General features: G+C 41.5%; 1 protein-coding gene across 2 annotated transcripts in view; it reads right to left on the reverse strand.

The window, feature by feature from the left end:
• Positions 1–870: 870 nt before the first annotated feature.
• Positions 871–21,643, reverse strand: part of CBX6 (chromobox 6) — a 28,741-nt gene continuing 7,968 nt past the window's right edge. The window contains exon 5 of one of the 2 annotated variants that reach the window (XM_089528216.1): positions 871–12,546. In XM_089528216.1, coding sequence (XP_089384342.1) covers positions 11,629–12,546 — 918 coding nt within the window. In that variant the 3' untranslated portion in view covers positions 871–11,628. Of the gene's footprint in view, positions 12,601–21,643 lie in introns of both variants that reach the window. The other variant, XM_089528215.1, reaches the window with a different exon arrangement.

Consider the following 21,643-nt stretch of genomic DNA (forward strand, 5'->3'; position numbering starts at 1 on the left):
TTACCTATGTTAATAACAGCAAACAAACACTCTTGCCTCCAGCTAGTTCTGTAAATCTGTGGAGTAATGTTTTGTTTTTAAGGAATGAAGTTATCAATTTTGTCGATTTGTCAGCTTTACATATAAGTCATCCTTTCTAGCCAAATGGAACTTGGATATCATACTGGATTTTTTTTTACTCTGTTCATCTATTAAATGGGAAAACTCCATAATAAAAATTCATTAAATGTATCTATTTATTTAAAGAATAGCAACTCAGCTTCCATAGGATCAGACCATGTGAATTTGAAAGCAAACATCACTTGTTCCTGAATATAATGGCACAAACAGAACTTAAGAACTACTGCCAAGAACAGTTGAAGATGTGAGCCTCTAGTGCATTTTGGCATCTTGTAATAGCTACAGGAAGGAAATCTGTTCAAAAAAAAATGTGCCCACGTTTTCCCACTTCCATTACCCGAGGTTCTTTGACATTCCTGGAACTTAGCTCCATCAGCAGTGCAAGGTAACAGGAGAGCACAAAGCAAAGTGAGCGGTCCTGGTTGTGTTCCAAGAACTTGCAAAGAAAATGAAATGAGATGCAGTTCTCAATTTTGAAATATGTCTGGAGAAAGAAGACATTGGTATTTAAGTGAATGAGGCACTTGCATTTACAAGACCTTTTTGTATATGTACATTGCAGTAACATGAATTCTGAATTGCAGCATGAAGATAAGGACAATGTAGAACCAGCTCAGCCAACTGAATAACCAGAGTGAAGTTAGGAGATACAGCTCATTCCAGGGCAGTTTAATCTGCATTCATGTTTTATAACTGTGTGTGTATGGGTGAAAGGAATATCAAATAAAACATAAACCAGAGGCAAGAAACTTTGGAATGTAACAATTTATTGGGGTTCATTTTTTTAATTCCCCATTTCTGGCATTGATACAATACTCAAGAGCAGCAGAAAGAACAAAATGTACAAGGATACAAGAGTAATTAGCACCCCATGCCACCAAACCTGGAGCAAACCACTTTTCTGACAGAAATGCTGACAGGACAGCATGATTGAATCACCTGCCCCACAACACTTCACACCCACCCACTCTAAACAGTTTAGCCAGCTGAGAACTGGATTTAAAAAAGCAACCAAGCAAATGCAAACACTATATTTAAAAATGAAGAATTATAAGACAAAAAATATATAGGTAACACTTCATTCGTGCACAATTATTTTGTTAAATGCGTATTTTCCAAAATAAAAAAAGTTACCAGATATATATTTAGCTACTGGTTTGCAAAGCATATTTTGTATGCCAAGAGGCAAGAACACATCATCAATTCATTCTTTTACAGAATTTAGCACACAGCCTCAACTTTGCAAAACCTACATGCACAGGCTTACAATTAAGCACTCAAGTTATCAGAAGTTTTATAAGGCCAAACTGAGTGCAACCATCACTTCAGAAAGCCCTTCTATGTTAACATGGGCTATAAGCCATCAGCATCAAGATATGGCAAGGCTGAGGCCTGGCATTGGCAAGTGCAAAGGTGAATGCAAAAAGAGGAGCAAGCACCAATTGTATACCTCTCTGCAATGATCTGTGTGAAAATGAGAGGCTTTTCTTCAAGAGAACTGATAGAAGACAAAAATAACAACAACAACAAACAAACAAAAACAAAGCAAAACATGATATATCAAATGGTTTGGGCATAACATGGAAGGTAGGAAAAACAAGGGAGGAAAAACAAGCTTTGGAAACTTCATAAAAGCCATTATCAGATATATTTACTCCATGGTGATACCATGAAGCAACTCTGATTCCTGTAGGAGTCTCTACATTCTGAAAACACTTTGCTCTTGTGAAATTCACCTTAGAAAATAGTCGTATTTCTCCCCCCTCATCCAGCTTTTACATCTGCGCTATTTTTTCCCATTCTTTCCATTTCAGGCCTTATGGGTAAAAGGTGTCCTCAGAATTAAGCTCCCTTTGTTATCATCATATTACAGAGGATGGGGTATCTTATTACTAAAAGAGTTCTAACACCAGTGATCTACCACTAGTTACATGTGATGCCTATAGCAGTCCCTGAAGGACAGATCATTTATTACATGTTTGGATCAGTGGAAAAACCCTACAGAAGAGATGGGAGCTGCTTCTCAATGTACTATAAATACAACATTGGGAGAATTTCTCCATGTTTTTCAATACATAAGAATGTGGCATATCCTTGATATAACTGTTTTCTAAGAAATGGCTATGGACATATTGAATAGCCTCAGCAGAACCTCAGATGCCTTCTGAGTAGTAAATATTCCCTGCTATGCTATACAATACAAAAGTCAATTCCTGCAAATTGTTCTTGTGTCTCCCAAGATGGGAGAGCAGTTCTCTGACGACCTGACATAAGCATTGAATGTGGGAGTTATGCAAACAAGGGGGGATTTAAAATGGTTCAAACTAGAGGCCCAGACATGACAGTGCTGTATTTTTAAGCATGTGCTTATATTTCTTAAGTGCTATGCAAAACAGGAATGGGTAATCAGAACGTTAGAATCAGGAACTGAATAAATCCAACCAATGGAAACATTTAAATTAATCTGCAAAACATCGTCACCTACACTGTAGGTCTTACCATGTAGCTTTTACTGCCCATAGAAAAAAAAGGGGGGGATCCTGTCAGAGCTTCTATTCTCGTTTTCCTTATCTCTCTGCCCCACCTATTCATTTGACAGTACACACACCTTCTTCCCCAAGACAGCATTGCTCTCTTGCTTCCATTAACTGAATCTCCATTTTAGGGAGCAACTGAAATAGCACAATAGCTTTCTTCCACCTTAAGAAGCAAAGTCATGCCTCTTCAGAAGCCTTCTGCATTCTTTCAGGACCAGTGCTAGATATGAAATATTCTTTAAAGAAAACTGACAAGAAATTGTCAGGCTCTAAGCATCTCTTGACCATGCCTCTTCTTTGTCAAGAACAGAAGCATTGGGAGCACTAGACAATTTCATCTTGTGATACACAAAAGGAAGAAATACGGGCACAGAACACACACATTTTTCTTACCTCACTCAGCATTTGAGAAATAGAGAATGCAATCAAGTAGACTCAAGATTATAGCCACCAGAGGGACCAAACATGAGCACTGTGGAATCCCTGTAGTGCTTGGGCAAATTAGCCATCAGCCCATGGACAGGCTGTGAGACCTGAATCCTATTTCAAACACAGCAGACTCATTGAAATAACTGTTGAATGGTAAGTCAACACTGATATAATTGGTGTCTTTGTGTTTACTCTAGCCATGACTAACAGTAGTCCTAATCTTCAGACTCTGTCCTAATTCACTAGTAGCATCCATAAATACCACTGATTGAGCCAGCAAACGGGTGAAGCTGAACTACTCACCTAAGCCTATCAAGTTCTCCTGTACTGAAGCACACCTGAGATCACACTGCTTTCATTAAGAGGTAACTTTCCTCATTACAGGCGAAATCTTAATGAAGGCTAAATGTATTTGGTGGTTCAAAAGATGCACCAAATCTTGCATGCACCAAAGGTTGTAGTACGTATATGTTATTCTAGTTATGTTCATCTGCATATATTATTTTGCATAATTTATTTTTCTTCTGTGAGTTACTCAGAGGTGCAAGAGGAACTGTGCTCCATACAACCACTAACATACTGAAGCTATATGTTTATCCAGGCTCCACTCCACCATTGGGGGGGCAGGCTTTGCGCCTATGTTTCTAACTCAGACATGCTACATTTGCAGATCTACACAGCCTTGGTTCTATAATTTGCATCAGTGTTGTGTCCGAATATATAGATGCATGGCAGTGCCCTACCCATATTAAAGAAAATCCTTTGGTTGAGTCACAGATGATGCAGCTAATCATTCAGGACATAAAAATGACACCAGGAAGAACCTCAGCCCAGCTGTAAACCATATGCTTTGCATGCAACATGGTCTCAGGTTCAGTTCCTAGAACCATCCATTTAAAAATGGCTGGGAAATATCTGTATCTTTGAGAAAGCTACTGACCATCAGGACAGCCAAGATTGGGCTAGATGGATCAATGGGTTGATTCAGCTTCAGATGCTTATTATATATTACACATTTACTAATCAGAAGTATCAGTTTCTCTCTCTCTCTCTCTCAGTTTGAATCAATATACAGTGGTACCCCGGGATACGAAAGCACCGCCTTACGAAATTCCCGGGATACGAAAAAATCCCAAAGAAAAAAACTGTTCCGGGTTACGTTTTTTTTTTTCGGCTTACGAAAAAAAAATTTGGTGCTTTTCGGCGCGATTTCACACGAAATCGCGGCTTTCGCTATTAGCGCCTATGGGCTATTCGGCTAGCGAAAGTTTCCGGGTTACGAAAGCGGCGGCGGAACGAATTAATTTCGTAACCCGGGGTACCACTGTACCTCTCAAGTGGGGCAGGATAAAAAGCAGGGCAGACTAAAAGGCAATCAAGGTAGTTGTAATTACAGGAATTCAGAGAGGAAGTCATATGGGGGGTGGAGAATATTGTTATCCTAAGCTCTATTTCTGTGGGTCCTCAAAATTGGAAACAGTCAAAAACTAACATTTATTATCCTGGGAAGATATTAAAAGGAGTACAATCAGAACTGTTCACAAGCATTAAGAACAAATTTCCCAAAGCAGCTCTTCCTCTGTTCACAATGCCATTCTTGTGTTGGCTAAGAGAGCAACAGATTCTCAAAAGGAAGCTATAAAACTTGCAGATCACAGCATTCAGACAATCTTAGTTCTCAACTCTGAGAACTCTGTTTACACTACTGGCCCATACTGCCCTTGTTTAATACAAAGCTCTGTCACAGATTAAGTGGAAGATTATTTATATATACACAGTACATACATTTACAACAAGAAAATAAGATCTCAGCTCTTGCACCGTTAGTGGGCAGTCAAAAAAAGCAGCAAAGCAAGCGATGCTGGAGCATGGAGTGTACCAGGCAAAACAGTGCAAGACTTCAGGGCAAGCGGCAAGGGTGGGCAGAGAATAGCAACATGATGGCTCAGACAGCAGAACTCTGAGCACTTAGTGAGAAATGCATTCTGGACTTTTTACATTTCCTTGGCCAAGCCCCAATGGCCTTTCTCAATTTGCTCCACAACTCTAATAATTGCCCAGCAGAAAAAACGCTCAGTACAGGAGAAATTCCCCTTATTCTGTTTCTTTGTCTGTTGCCTCCAAAATTGTTTACCCAAGCACCTGCAAACTACTGGAAAGGTAGACTGCAAAAGACTGATGCTAAGTAACTAATTTTCCTTAAACATAAGAAGCCAGATATGGGATCCTGCTGCCAAGAAAACAGACCTTGGATAGCACCTATTTTATAACAGTGGTAGGGCTACATGATAGCACACCCTTTATTTGTCCAAGGAGGACTAACTTATGGAACAGTAAAGGAAAACTCTCCTATTGGAACAGGAGAAACAGTATTTCAACGGCTCACCCAAATCTCAAGTCCAGCTTGTTGTTTTCATACACTTACCTGTCACGGTCCGCTCCCTGTTCATATAACCATAGCTATTAAGAACTAATAATGAAGTATAAGTTAGTATATACTGAAAAAGGATATCACAATTTTTGTATGGTAAGGAGTAGGTTAGACAAAGGGAGCACCCCTAAAAAAACAAGAGATAAAAAACAGTTCTATGCACAATGCAGGCACAAAGCTAAACACCCTAGTGGGGCAGATTCTTTTTTTCTTTTCTTTTTTGGAAATGGATGTCATACCTTTCCCTAAACAGATGACAAACATGCATTTTGGGTCTGCTTTGTTGTAGGTAAGAGATGTGAATAGTTAAGAGCATGGAAGCAAAGGTGCAATTATGCATGCAAGAGACAAAACACGAAAGCTATTTCCACAGACATTAAAAAACACCACCCACGGTAGCAGGACACAATCTTACTCCAATAAAAACCTGCCACCTTTCACCCCCACCCTTTTGTCCAATGTGCATGCTATAAATGCCAAGAGATGACTCTTCTGACCTGCATCTATCCAAAGAACTAGAAAGGCATTCAACACACATGGATTAAGAGGCTTTTCCTAACAAGTTTAAAACTGTAGTTCTCAAAATGGAACATGGCCACTGGCAAGACGACACCAGTTGCTGCTAAAGAGTGAGCAAACTCTTGCCTGGCTCCTGTCTAGGCCTAACACTTGCTCAGACTCTGTTGAGACCAGCAGGGAGAACACCAACCTGCCCTCCACCTGTCTGTCCTACACAGGTTTTATGCCCTCAGATATCACACTGTCAACTGTTTACCATGTTGCACCCCTTGTACTGTATATTCTCTCCTTTCATGATGTCCCTTCCTCCAAGTTTTACACCACAAACATAGTCTAAAGCTGCCTTGCTCCTTTTGCTTGCTTTCCCTCAGGGCCTAGAATTAAAGTAACAATTGCAATCCATGCTGCCTACATGAGGGCAAGATTTGCTATCCTTAGGATGGGCACCATTATTTCTCGTCTTAGAAAACCACACCGTAAAAAACCTGGCATAAATGGATGTGCAGCACACAGAACAAATCTGATTAACTAAAGATTTGTTTCTTGCCAGTCCCAGTATGCACTGAAACTGAGCAAATTTTTTTCCAGCTTCTATAGGTTGGTTTGGTTTGGTTTGGTTTGACAGCTACTGAAGAACCACAAAGCAGCAACATATTACTTTCAATTCAATACCTCTCTCTACAGTAGTGCCACCTTCGTCCACACTGTTAATTAGGACCCACACATTAATGCCACACATCCCATCTCATTAAACTTTGTTAGAACAAAGCTAAATTCTGGCTTCATTATATTTAAGAATCAAGAGAAATAGGTAAAGAGAAAGGCATTCTCCTGATGCCCTCAAGTTAAGGGTACAAAAAGGAAAACAAAATAATGTTTTAATGATAAGAACTTGCTTCCTCACCTCAGAAACTGTTGCTCTTGTTGCACTTTTTGCTTTTCCCTCAACCAGACTGAATTATCTGAATGCCACCCTCCCTATCATACACAAATACTAAAAAATACTCTCTTCTTTAAGGACCAGCTAATATCACTACAGTTTGTGCAATCACTGCATTTAATATTCTTTAAATTCTCTATCCTCCTGTCTGTAAAAATCTCATTACCTTTTTTAAAAAATCTTTTCCTTTTTTCTTTTTTGCAAAACTAGTCTTTTTTTCTTCCCCCCTCCCCCCTCCATCAAACTCTCCTCTCTAAGAACAAAAAGGACAATAAACATGGCACAGACACAAACGATAATCCCTTGGTCCCCCCCCCCCCGCCCCCAATTCACATGCCATCTTCCAACCAAGTGTGTCTACAGCATGTTTTTTATCCTCTAATCACAAGAGGAAACATTCAGAAAGATTCAAGGCATCAAACATAGCTCAGTTACTAAGTAATAACAATAACTCTCCATCATCCTCTAGTGGTCAAATTGTATCAAGGACCAAGGTTGCCATTTAACAGGCATGAAAACAATTTGTTTTCAGAGTGTACCAAATGAGGAGGAAAAAAGTCAACACTCACCCAGCATCCCATGGGCACACATTTGCTGCTTCCCCACTTCCACAAATCACATGTATTTTTTTCTGGCATGGTGTGGGAAGATATTCGAAACTCTGCAAGCAAATGTGCTAGAGGTTGAATCTCCTTAATCGGAATTCTGAAATCTAATGTATTCCAAAATCTAAAATTGTCCACATGGGTGGCTGAGATAGTGACACCCTTGCTTCTCATGGTTCAGTGTACACAAATTTTGTTTCACGCACAACATTATTAAAAATATTATGTATAAAATTACTTTCAGGCTATATGTATAAGGTGTATATGTATATGAAACATAAATGAATTTCATGTTTAGACTTGGATTCTAGTGCCAAGATATCTAATTATGTATAAGCAAATATTTCAAAATCCAAAAACACCTCTCAAGTCCAAACCACTTCTGGTTCCAAACATTTTGGATAAGGGAGATCCAACCTCTACCTTGATGGTACAATCCTGCTCCCCTCCTCCCCGATAAGTTAATTAGACTGTTAATATCAAGTAAATGGCCAAAGAGACAGCCAGATCAGCAGAACTATTTTTGCATCAGAGTAGCTTCTGATGCTATGCAAACTCAACTTTCCCACATTTCTGTAGACCTGTCCATATCCCTAGCCTGCACCTCTTTGATGGGGATGTAAGGAGATAGAAGAAGCAACACTAACGCAATCGACTACCAAGTCACCAACAGACCCTACTCCATTCAGCTGGCTCCTCAATATCAACTTGTTGGACTTTAGTGTCAGTGTGCCTCCTTCTCCACAAGAGAAAGTCTTTAGGGTGCTTTGAGGAAGTCTGGAAGTGTCAGCTGTAGATGAATCAGCACATGACAATCATAAGCCGGACACTGGCTACCAATTCCATTCTGATGGCAACTACTCCAAGAACACATGGCAATGGAGGAGTTACTATCTGAATAGGCTTTCAAGTCTTCTTCACTCAAGACTGCGTCAGTTATTATGGGAGAGATGAATTTCTTTTTATCATGTACATTAGGAAGCACAAATGTGCCAAGGAAGCTGCACATCTGAAGGCATGCAGTAAATACACACCCAGGAACCACAGTCAAATGCACCTCCTAGGCATGTATTTAGTTCTCCACTCCAAAAGAATCAGGTTGCCTTACCTTCATGTTAAAGTAACAGTGAGGCATTAAAGGGAAATGGTCTTTACCACACCATGTGAAGTTGTCCCTCTGCCTGCCCCCAGTTTCTGGTACTGGGTCCTTTTTATCCTGGAACAAACTCCAACAAAATAGTGTCCCATTCTATTCTTTTATCACTGAAAGGAATAAAAGAGTCAACCTGATGCCCTTGGGGGTTTCCTTCATTAAATCAACCAGTTTCTAAAATTATGCACATTTTATGGAAGGCAAAATTTCAACCTGTACAAACCATGATGACAAAAAGCTTGGAAAGGAGCCAGGGATAAAACAACCAAGGGATCATGTACTAAAATATCCGAGGAGTTTCCTATTAAAATTCCCTTTTATATTGCCCATCTACTTCTTTCAAATATTAGACAAACTTCAAAACAAAACACCACAAACATACCCAGCAATCTCAAAACACGATTGACTAGTATGCACCAGTATAATAGTTCCTCTCTTGCAGCTTCATAAAATAATTCTATTTTTTCCTTTAAAGTCTTCTCTTTAATACAAGTCTCCCTGTTGACCCTCCCATTATACATCTCTACCCTCACCCAGCCCACCCACCTTTGAAGCTACAGCTGTAAGCCTCCCACTTCTTCCGACGCAAAGCAGCGATACAGCCTGCCTCAACAAACCCACCAAAAAAAGAAAAAGAAAAAGAGCTATCCAAAGCATAGACATGTGGATCTGCAGAAAGCCTTGGACTCACACATTACTGGAAGGTGTGTAGGATCACAACCCTGCACGCCCTAAAAAATTCACTGGTTTCAAGAATTTTTAAAAGACACAAAAGGTGTTGTACATTAGGATAAAGGAATAGCAACATTTTTGAATCTCATGTCTTAGATATCAACTACACTCAACTGTCACAGACAATCACAGATTAACATTACACATTTTGCTTCTGTTAGGCATCTCTATGTATAAACACTTATACTTAAGATTATTATTAAGGTTATCACCACATACCATCGTTCAGACCTGTAGTAGGCAAAGTCCTGGGTTCTTTAAGCACAGACAAAGTCAATTGGAACTTTGCTAAGTCACTGAAGAAATGTGTACTTTGAAGAAAAGCGAGGCAACATTAAAAAAGAAAGAAGAGAAAGGAGCAAAGAAGTCCTTCTTAATGTGAGACACCAAGATTAGAGCACCTCAAAAAAACAAAAAACAAAAACAAAAAAACTTGTCAATCAAGGAGCAAAAAGCCACAGTGTTTGCAGCACCAGCTTTTACATGTATTGATAAATAATTAACTCATTGTAAAAAAACAAAAAACAAAATAACACTAAGCAAGCCCTTGAAAGGTAGAAAGTTCAAACAGGAATACAGGGAACAGATGTGAAGAACTGGGTTATTTCAGTGACAGCATAGCATGCAGGCAAGCCCTTAAGAATGATTACCTCAAACACACCTTTGCCCCCAACAGTGTAATAAATTTTACAAACAGAGTAACAGGCAACATCACACACAGGCACACACGCACACACAGGTGCCACTGGTAACACACACAGGAGGGGGAAAAACCTTGCAATAAGGATGCAACGTAATGTGACAAGAGAGCCATGAAGCAGAAGCTTGCAGAAGTGGCTTTACTTCTGCAATGAACCTTGGATACATGAGTTCATAGTTATTAACACCTGATGGATGGTGGAGGGAAGGTAGCAAAAGAAACCACATTAGCATTTGCTTTCAAGACAAGGTGTTAAGGTTTCAGTCAGAATGAATTCATTTAAAGCAAAGCATTGTGGGAAGGTGGCTGGGAGGGAGGCAAACATATACTGCACATGCACACCACACATACAACTCAAGTTCTAAGAGACACATAGTAAGATTTATAAAGGTTCTTAGCACCTTTGGTGGCAATTGCAGAGGCAGCATGAGATACTGGAAATTGCAGGTATTTAAGTTCTTCCATCTCATTCAACTAGAGAGATGTGTAGATGAGGAAAAGCATGGCAAGCTTTTTTCATCCATCACACAGGAAAGATGATAAAATCAAGTTCACCAATGCAAAATAAGAATAGGCTTTTTCTCACCACACATTTCCATCTCTCCTGTATGATATGAATTCATCTATTTTTCACCGTTCAAAAAGGGAACCCAAGTGCCTCAGTAAGAAGGAGGAGGAATGGCAGCAGATGACATGACAAAACTGGCAGCTTTAAAAGGTTGAAGAAGCTCTTGTTTGATCAAAACAAATTTACATGATGTGCTAGAACCAGGGGTAAAAAGGCAGATGAAAAGGGGAGCACACACCCAGGCTGGCAAAAGTGCTACTACGATTAAACAAGTTAGCACCCCTAATATTATGCAAGGTGGAAGAGCTGGAGGATATTGCCAGATTAGGATGCATAAATCCCCCAAGAAATTCTGCAGCAGACTCTATTTAACCAGCACGATCTCTCTTTTGTCTAATGCCCCCCCCCCCCAGCTTCTTCTTCGAGTCTAGTCAGTGCTAGCCATTGTACTCAAATCACAGATGTAAGAGAAATGTGTCAGCTTTTGGTTATAGCTGAAGAGCTGTAAAATAAGGAGTGTAGAATCTGCCTATGTCTTTGGCCAGTGAATACTGTTTCACTAAGCTGGGTGGAAAAACATCCTCATTTAAAAACATATCCGCCATCCATTCATGTCTTTATTTGCCAACCTCCAAGTAAGTGCAACACACTCCTTGCAGACAAAAGTGAAACTTTTTGTCCCATTACAACCCCTAGCAGCTTTAACATCTGACAACTTCAAGCACATGTACTCCAATCCCTCCATTATCATCTTAATTTCCAAGCTAAAACAGAAAGAATAGGTGAAAAAGGAGAGAGAGGAGAAAACAGGCATTCACACCATGCATGATCTTACAGTAGAGCCTCCCTGCCCTATCCCCCTCCCCCAACCCCAGTGAAGAGGAATGCAGCTTCTCATTTGCCACCGCCACCACTGCCTCCACCACCTCCAGCTGCAGCCACCTTCTCAAAATCCTCAGCATTGCAGAATTCCTTGATGGTGACCGTTAGGAGGTTGCTGGTGACATCAGTGACCACCACATTTGAGCAAGGGGACATTTCAGGGCGCCAATCACCGGCTTCCTGCTCTGGATCAGATGAAGATGGCGATGATGGCATCTGATTTGCTCCACCTCCTCCTGAAGGAGACCGCTTCCTAGTGGCTGCAGACTCAGAAGGAATTGACAGATCAAGAACCTCTGACTCACGCCAGTCAGGAATGGCAGGGCTTAGTGTCTCAGGAAGGAGCTTTGGTGGTGAATCATCTGGATCAGATGAGGAGTGCGGAGCTGGTGATGGGCAGTCAGAGGAGCTGGAACTGCGGGCATCGTAGGCAGCTGAGCCAATGAGCCCACGAGAAGCACCTTGAGAGCTTCCTGCCTCTGTCTTCCCTTCCAGTGATGGAGATGGAGCAGATGGTTTGTTGTACAGAGGGAAACCTCCAAATTTCATGTGGCGGATCTGGTTGCGAAGCATGCTCTCGCTAAACTTCTTGCTCTTGCCAATGACACGGTTTCGTGATGGGATCTTGGGCCGTGCCAAGTTTCCTCCCGCACCTGATGCTTTCCCACCTTTATCAATGACCTTCAGGTTGAGTATGATGCGGCTGCGCTTTGGCTCACGAGGCTTCACTTTCCGATTGATTATACGGACTGTCTCCGAAAAGGGTGAGACAGGAGGACGTATGCCTGTGCCTCCACCCACACCGCTATTCTGGGGATCTGGGCGGGGCAATGGACGGCGAGACATACGGTGACATCGCCGAATGTCCTTCTTCAGCCGGTGCACTGCAGCACTGGAGTGGAGCTTTGGTGAGGATGTGCTGGAACTAGGCTTAACAGAAAAATGTACATCCCCAATGTGTAGGGCCTCTGCCTGGGCCCGAGCCTGCAGTGGATGGGGGAAAACAGAAAACATGAAGTTAGTTTGGAATAAAATAGTTTACATATTGAACTTAGATGCTGAGTATATCAAGTCTAACTGGATGCAGTGAGAAATTGTTCTGCACAGGGCTGGATTTCAAACCTATTGTGGTCCAACTTGGAACATGACCTGAACAACTAACACAGGTTCAACACGTTTAAAATCAATACATCTATAGATAGAAAAGGCATAGCCCATATACCTTGAATACAGTCCCATACATATTGCACTCTATGGGTTTTAAACAATTTAGCATCCTGCAGTTATTCCAGAATAAAAGGACACACTGACAGACGATGCTGAATGCACTCATTTAGCAGAATCCAGTGCAGCCAAATTAGAACCAACCAAAACTGTGTGTATGCAACAGGAATTTGAAAATGAATAAAAAGGCAGCCATTTGTACCTGTAAACATTCACCAAAATACTGTATAGCCTGTTACGTTACATAATTTTACATATTTCTAGCTACACAGCATGAGCACCAAAAACTCCTTTGGCTGAATTGCAAAAAAATATGTAACAGGACACCAGCAAGACTGCTTAATTTGGACTGGTACCCAATGCACATCTTGTAGTACACTAGTTCCATGGCAAGCTCTGTTACATAGTAAGATATCCCTCTACTGCAGTGGTTCCCAACCTGTGGGTCGGGACCCCTTTGGGGATCGAATGACCCTTTCATGGGGGTCGCCTAAGGCCATTGGAAAACACCTATTTAATTACAGTTATGAAGTAGCAATGAAAATAATTTCATGGGTTTGGGTCATCACAACATGAGGAACTATACTAAAGGGTCATGGCATTAGGAAGGTTGGGAACCGCTGCTCTACTGGATATCAACATTATAGAACTGCCCAATTCTAATTCTCACAGACTCAGATCTACTTACCAAAACTTAAGCACTACTAAATGAAGAAATAGATTTGAGGAACAGTACTATGTCATCAGTTGGAGAGGAGAAGACTGAGAGGTAACATGATAGGCATCTTTAAATGTTGAGAGAAATTTCATCATGTAGAAAAGAAGCAAGTTTGTTTTCTGCTGCTCCAGAGACTAGAACATGAACCAATGCACTCAAATTACAAGAAAAAAGAAGAACCTCTTCATTGTAAGAGCTATTTGACAGAGGAATGTGGATTGCCTTGGAGGGTGGTGGACGCTTCTTCTTTGGAGGCCATTAAGCAGAGGTAGGATGGGCCTTTCAGAAGTGCTTTAGCTTTGTATTCCTCCATGGTGTGGGGTTGAACAAATGACCTTTGGCACCTCTTCCAACTGTTAAGATTCTATGATTCTATTTTGAAACACTTAATTCTTCAACATACAGTTATTAAGAAATTTCCTATTTACTCTGAACATAAGATAATTATATACAAATACACACTAAAAGATAAACAACTCCCAATTATTTTGGCATCTTTCTTTGGAATAGAGAAATCAAAGGTCTCTACGAGGGCCAGCTCTAGGTATTTTGGCACCCCCCCTCACCCCATAGCCCCTCAAAGTGTAGGGAAAATGTAGGACATGATGTAAATGGAGGACAAATTGTATGACATTCAAGAAAAATGGAGGACATGACCAACTAAAAGCCAAAAACATTAATAAAAAGCAAAATAAATTCCTGTTTCTCAGTCATGCTCAAAATGGAGGACATTTTGACATTCTTCTGGATAGAATGTTGGGATGTAGCTTTGTTTGGTTTGTGTGTTGGACTCGGACTCTGGAGACCAGGGTTCGATTCCCTGCCTACTGGTTGACCTCAAGCAAATCACACTCTCTCAGCCTCCTCAGCAAAAAGCCATGGCAAACCTCCTATGAACAAATCTTGCCAAGCAAACCCCAGGATAAGTTTGCTTTAGGATCTCCATAAGGTGGAAAACAACTTGAAGGTACACAACAACAAATAATAAATAAATAATAACTGAGTACTGTCTCTTTAAGTGCAATGGAGGGTCTAGCATGATGTAGTGGCCTGAGTATTGGACTAGGACAATGGGAAACCAGGGGTCAAATCCCAGCTTGGCCATGCAAACCCACTGGATGACCTTGGGCAAGTCACACTCTCTCAGCCTCTCAGGGGAACATAAAGGCAACCTCCCCGGAAGAAACTTGTCAAGGAAACTCTATTGGGTCACCATAAGTTGGAAAGGATTTGAAGGCACACAACAACAGCAACAACAGAAGAAGAAAAGGAGGAGGGGGGGAGAAAGAAGGAGGAGGAGGAAGAGGAAGAACAGGAGGGAGAGAAATAAGAGGAGGAGGAGGAGAAATAAGAAAAGGAGGAGAAAGAAGAAGGAGGATAGGAGAAAGAAGATTAAAAAAGAAGAGGGGAGAAAGAAGCAGAGGAGACGGAAGAGAAATAAGAAGGGCCCAGACCAAAACCAAACTCCAACTCCCAGGAGGGGCAGGGGAGAATGCCAGAGAGAGACAGACTTAGGCTGCATTTACACTGGAGAAATCATCTCGTTTGGCACTGCTTTTAAGCATTCTGGCTTAAGGCTATGGCATTCTGAGAGTTGGAGTCTGTTGTGGGCCCAACTCCCATAATTCCATAGCCTTGAGTCAGAAATGAGTTAAAGCGGTGCCAAACCGTGTTATCTCTCCAGTGTGGATGCAGACTGGAAGGCCCACACCGCCAACACCAGGCAGAGAGCCCTCCTCCAGACAGGCAGCTTTAGCAGCTGCTCCAAGCAGGTCTTTACCTGCTGCTCGAGGAAGCTCTCTCCCTGCTGCTAGCTACTGGTCGCCTCATCCTCTGCTCCCTCCCTCCCTCCCTTCCTCTGCACGATTTGGGAGAACCTGCACTCCCTGGAACAGATCGGGGACACGATTGGAACACCCAGCGGCAGCTGTGCCGTTCCTCCATGCAGTAAAATGCGTTCTGGCGACCATCACATTCCCAGAATGCCCCCTTTTCGGCACGCAACAGACCAGTTCCAGGGCCCGTGCAAGCTTCTCTTTCTCTCTCTCTGCCTGGCTCTCTTTTGCCTCCTTGCCACCCCCCCTCCGCCCCCCGCAAGTTTTGCGCCCTAGGCGACTGCCTAGGTCACCTATATGGACAAGCCGGCCCTAGTCTCTACTGTATTTTGGACCTTCAGATTTCAAGACAAAGTTCCAAAATAAGTAATTATATGTGTTGTCACATACAGGGATAGGATCCCTTACATTATCCTGTGTCCAGAGAAAGGTAATGCAACTTCAACAATGGAATTTAATCACAAAATTTATGTAGGGAAGTTAAGCATCAAACACACACATAGGTTATTTTTAAAGAAAATTCTGAGCACATACTTTGACCACATTATATGTGCTGATCACATATTGCCAAAAAGATTAAACAGAGCTGGGGTAATTAAAGAATTTACTATTCAGACCTACTTCTTAATGAGGTGGAAAATTCTGCTTGGATTATATAACTTCAGATCAAAAGTGGTTGCTCACATGATTAAAGCATTCTCTATAAAAATATACTATATCTATATCTATATATATCCCTGTACTGAAAACTATAGGCATCAGAGAAAACTGTCCTAATTCAACTTTCTCTTTGAATACTACCACCATCAAACTTTTAGTCTGTAAATGTACAGTTAAGGAACTATTTTATAACTTAAGTGCCATAATACAAATTATGCATCTATTCTCCTCTGATTTTTTTAAACAGTTACCGTATTTTCCGGCGTTCAAGACGACTTTTTGACCCTCTAAAATGGGGTCAAAAGTTGGGGGCCGTCTTGTACGCCGGTAAGAAGAGAGCCCCAGGAACCCAGCGCACTTACCTGGTTGTCCTGTCAGCTTCCAAAGGGCCCCGGAGCTCTTTGGAAGCCGGCGCGAGGGTGCCTCCCTGGCTGCCGGCTTCCAAAGCCCTGCGGATGTGGAGCCCTTTGGAAGCCGGCGTTTGTGGGCATCAGGCCTCCTAAACTTGGCCTATAGTAGGCCAGGGCACTGCCTGCATGCAAGGCAGGCTTTGCAGGCCTCAGCAAAGGCCTGGGGTAAATAAAAATAAAAAATGAGAGAGAGAGAGAGAGAAATAGATAGAGAGAGAGGGGGGGAGATAGAGATAGAGACATATACACACACACAGAGGCAGATAGAGAGAGAGAGAGAGAGAAATAGATATAGATAGAGAAATAGATATAGATAGATAGATAGATAGATAGATAGATAGATAGATAGATGAGAGAGAGAGAGAGAAATAGAGAGAGAGAGATAGAGAGAAATAGAGAGAGAGAGAGGGAGGGAAATAGAGAGAGGGAGAGAGAGAGGGAGATAGATAGAGATAGATAGATAGATAGATAGATAGATAGATAGATAGATAGATGAGAGAGAGAGAGAGATAGATAGATAGATAGATAGATAGATAGATAGATAGATAGATAGATATGAGAGAGAGAGAAATAGAGAGAGGGGGGATGGAGGGAGATAGAGATAGAGAGGGGGCGAGAGGGAGATAGACAGAGAGAGAGGGGGGAGACAGAGAGAGAGAGAGAGAGAGAGAGAGAGATGAGAGAGAGAGAGAGAGATGAGAGAGAGAAATAGATAGAGAGATAGAGAGGGAGGGAGATAGAGATAGATAGATAGATAGATAGATAGATAGATAGATAGATAGATGAGAGAGAGAGAGAGAAATAGAGAGAGAGAGAGGGAGGGAGATAGATAGAGAGAGATAGTTAGAGAGATAGAGAGAGGGGGGGAGATAGATAGATAGATAGATAGATAGATAGATAGATAGATAGATAGATAGAAATAGAGATAAGTAGATAGATAGATATAGATAGATAGATAGATATGAGAGAGAGAGAGAGAGATAAGCAAGCAAGCAAGCTAAGATTAGAGAACGAGTTGGGGTAAATGCAGTGATGTTTTTTAAATTTTTATTTGGTGTGCATTGGAAGAGGGGTGATCTTATACGGCAAGTATATCCCAAACTCTATATTTTAACTGGAAAAGTTGGGGGTCGTCTTATACGCCCAGTCGTCTTATACACCGGAAAATACGGTACTCTCCTCTGATTTTTTTTTTAAATGAAAGGCAACACCAGCAACAAAACAACTGAGAGGAAAAGAATACAGATAGAGAAATTGGCCTCTCTTTGCTGCTAGTTGTTCTCTCAACATCACCTCTGTTCCTATGAGAATGGGGAAAAGAGATATGGGGCCTTTTATTCCTTCTCCACAAACAGCTTGTGGAAGCCAGTTTTAAGAAAGGAAAGGAATTTGATCAGAGAGAGAAAAGATCAAATGGACTCTCTTCCCTAGCTGTAGTCACTGTGATTGCTTTTCAATATAAGTGGGCCCAAAAGAATTGCACCACTGCAAGGAACATGGTTTGTTTTCACTGGAAACATGGTCACAGTATGGCAACAAACAACAACAACAACAACCAGCTATTTGAATCCTTGAAACCTCAGTTATAGGACCCAAGATACGTTACAAAGTGAAGCTCTGCAGCTATGGTCTGAGCAATGTTATTATTTCCCACAGATCTTCTAGCATGTTCTTAATAGGACTGCATGTAGTGAAACATGAGTCAAACCACTCCTGGTCAAATCACAGGCAGAAAATTACCGACATCAGCCACCAATGGAAATACTGACTTAGGAGGAGAAACAGTGTGCAATGCTAGTCTAGATCTTGCTCAGTGCATATTACTGTATTGTGTCTAGGTACATTATAAAATGTAATAGTTTTTTGTGAGTTTTTTGGTCTATGTGGCTGTGTTCTGGAAGAGTTTATTCCTGATGTTTTGCCAGCATCTGTGCCTAACTCAAATCTCATCACATTCCATTGGTTAACCCAAATCTAACACTTCATAAAATTTATTCATGAAGTTAAACAGCACCATCTAGACAGAACTTAACAACTTAAACCCACATTTATAAGAACTTTCCGTGTAGAAATTATTTGATTTTTGGATTTGTGTTCTGAAACAGACTGAATGAACTCTCATCCAATGACAATAGTTGTGCATAATATAACTAAACCACTTTTTATGTGCTTGAACACCAAGGAACCTGTGCAACAGGGCCTCCTACATTGTTTATTTTATTTTATATACCGCTATTCCAAAGATCATAGCGGTGAACAGCAAGTAAGCTAATTAGCCCTCCAACAGTCTGGGTACTCATTTTAGCGACCTCGGAAGGATGCAAGCCTGAGTCGAGCTTGGGCTTTTGCTGGTCATGAACTCACAACCTTGTGGTTTTGAGTGAATGGCTGCAGTACAGGCATTTAACCACTGCACCACCAGGTTTAAAATAAATGCTACATTCTTAAAATGAAGCTAGCAAAACCAAAACTAGAAAACAAGGTTAGCTGCTGGTTTCTATAGCAAATGGCTATGAAGTTTTATTCAAAGTATAATCCCTGGTTTTACAAAACAGTAAGACAGGGATGTGCTAAATCTGAGGTGCTTATTTTTCCTCTTAGCTGCAGGGGAAGAGGAGAAGTTATTATTTACAAGTAATATCATATTTAACATTACTTGCAAACATTAGACTAGATCCAGTTTGAGCCTCCCATGAACAGAAAAGCAAATCTCCATTCACAGAAAGCTTCTGATCCAGCAGAATTCTTCTGTCAAAAGTAGGAAAGAGATCAATGATTCCTTCCTCCAGTTACAGATAACAGATTGTCCATATATCATTTGCAAAGTTTAACTTATCTTCAATTTAGCATTAAAATATATTTTTCAGTTTACTTGTTTTATCATGTATGTTTCACCCATTCAGAATTAATATCCCACTGTGTAATGCCTATAGGTAGACAGCAAAAATTGAATGCATTCTGGCCAAATCCTCAGTAAACTGGAAACTGTTTATGTCCAATGAACCTAAACATTTACTGTATATACTCAGGTATAAGTCTAGAAAGTTCAGTAAAAAAATTCACCCCAAAACCCTGAGTCGACTTATCCACAGGTCAATGTAAGTACAGTCTGCCCTCCCCATAAGTGGGAGATCCGTTCCGGACCACCACCACCCCTGCGTATGGGGAAAAGAGCATATGCTAAAGCCCCATAGAAAATAATTGGGGGCGTGCTTGTGGCAGCTCACGGGGCATGCAGCGCGAGTACACACCCCATTGTTTCTGTCGGGGATTGTTTTCCACGTAAGCTCAAAGCCATGGAAGGCAAGCCCGCCTATAAGGAGGGCCAACCGTACTATAACTCTTATTAATAACGGAACCAGTCACTGGTGAAAGACAAGAATGTAATATGTCCTGGAAAAACTGACCCCATCTACTCTCTCATCCATCTAGACCAGGGGTCGGCAACCTGCGGCCCGCGGGCCGGATCTGGCCCACCAAGGCCTTCCTACCGGCCCCTGCGCAGTCCTGCCGCCGATTTTCCCTGTTTTCTCGCCACTCCGGTCGCCATTTTGTTTTTCAAAATGGCGGCCGAAGTCTCGCGTGACCTCAGGATGGCAAAGGTCACGCGAGATTTCGGCCACCATTTTGAAAAACAAAATGGCAGCGCCCATGTAGGAGGCCTGGTGCAGCCCCTGTAGCACTCCAACAGGGCTCCAGGGGCTGCAGCAGGCCTGCAGCAGGCTCCACCTCGCCCTCCGCCTCCCTAAGAGCAGGGAAAGGAGGAGGAGGAAGAAGAAAGGAGTACAGAGCGAGGGAGCCAGGGAGCCAGAGCAGCAGCTGCAGCCACAGCAAGGCCAGAGGTTGGTTCATTGGGGGAGGGGGTTAGCTGGGTGTTCTTTCTGCAAAATCCCCTCTGAGCACCTTGTGGCTTTTCTGAGTTGAAACTGTGCATGCTTGCTGCAGTTTATTTTCAATTGCATTTTAGTAAATTCCTTGCTTGTAACTTTATTAGTTGTATTATTATTATTATTATTACTACTACTACTACTACTACTACTTGCCCTGGGTGTTCTTTCTGCAAAATCCCCTCTGAGCACCTTGTGGCTTTTCTGAGTTGAAATTGTGCATGCTTGCTGCAGTTTATTTTCAATTGCATTTTAGTAATTTCCTTGCTTGTAACTTTATTAGTTGTATTATTATTATTATTATTACTACTACTACTACTTGCCCTGGGTGTTCTTTCTGCAAAATCCCCTCTGAGCACCTTGTGGCTTTTCTGAGTTGAAACTGTGCATGCTTGCTGCAGTTTATTTTCAATTGCATTTTAGTAATTTCCTTGCTTGTAACTTTATTAGTTGTATTATTATTATTATTATTATTATTACTACTACTACTACTACTACTTGCCCTGGGTGTTCTTTCTGCAAAATTCCCTCTCAATGAGAAAGAGGGGGAGGAGGTGGAAAGGCGAGTCATTTCAGGTCTGCCTTGGTTTTTTTCCATTAATTTTTAAAAATATATAACACTTATTTTTGTTTTTTTATTTCATTATTTTTATTATTGCTTTTTATTTCATTTCATTATTTTTATTATTTATGAAGGTGAGACAGTGTGACTTTCCAAAGTGCTGTAACAAAGGTCTGCTGTAACAATGATAGTGGTGTTGGTGATGATGATGATGCTTCGGTGGAAGCTCCACCCCCAGTGTGTGGCTCCGCCCCTGGAGGGTGGAAGCTCCACCCTGGCATGTGGCTCCATCCCCAGAAGGTGGAAGCTCCACCCTGGCATGTGGCTCCACCCCTGGAGGGTGGAAGCTCCACCCCCGGCTTCGGCCCCCCCAGCTGTCTGAGGGACAGCAACCTGGCCCCCGACTCAAAAAGGTTGCCTACCCCTGATCTAGACTTTTCGGTGAGCCTAAACAGTTATGCCTGCTGGAATTTTGTAAGTTCTTTGGCATTATTTTCCTTTGATTCATCCTTTAGATCATTTGTTACATGCCCCTAGATTTTACCCTTGACTTATCCACGGGTCACATCAAAATCCAAAAGTTTGACCCCAAAACCTGCCTTCGACTTATACATGAGGTCAACTTATAGTTGAGTATAAGTACTTATTTATTTTGCATTCAAATCTTAACAGAATAACCACTGCATCTATCCCCGTTTTGCTAGTTCAGTTGGGCTCAATGAGTTTTCCCC

This window comes from Sceloporus occidentalis, unplaced genomic scaffold (genome assembly GCF_023333645.1).
Source record: "Sceloporus occidentalis isolate IW3139 unplaced genomic scaffold, rSceOcc1.0.p SCAF_5, whole genome shotgun sequence".
Taxonomy (NCBI): Eukaryota; Metazoa; Chordata; class Lepidosauria; order Squamata; family Phrynosomatidae; genus Sceloporus; species Sceloporus occidentalis.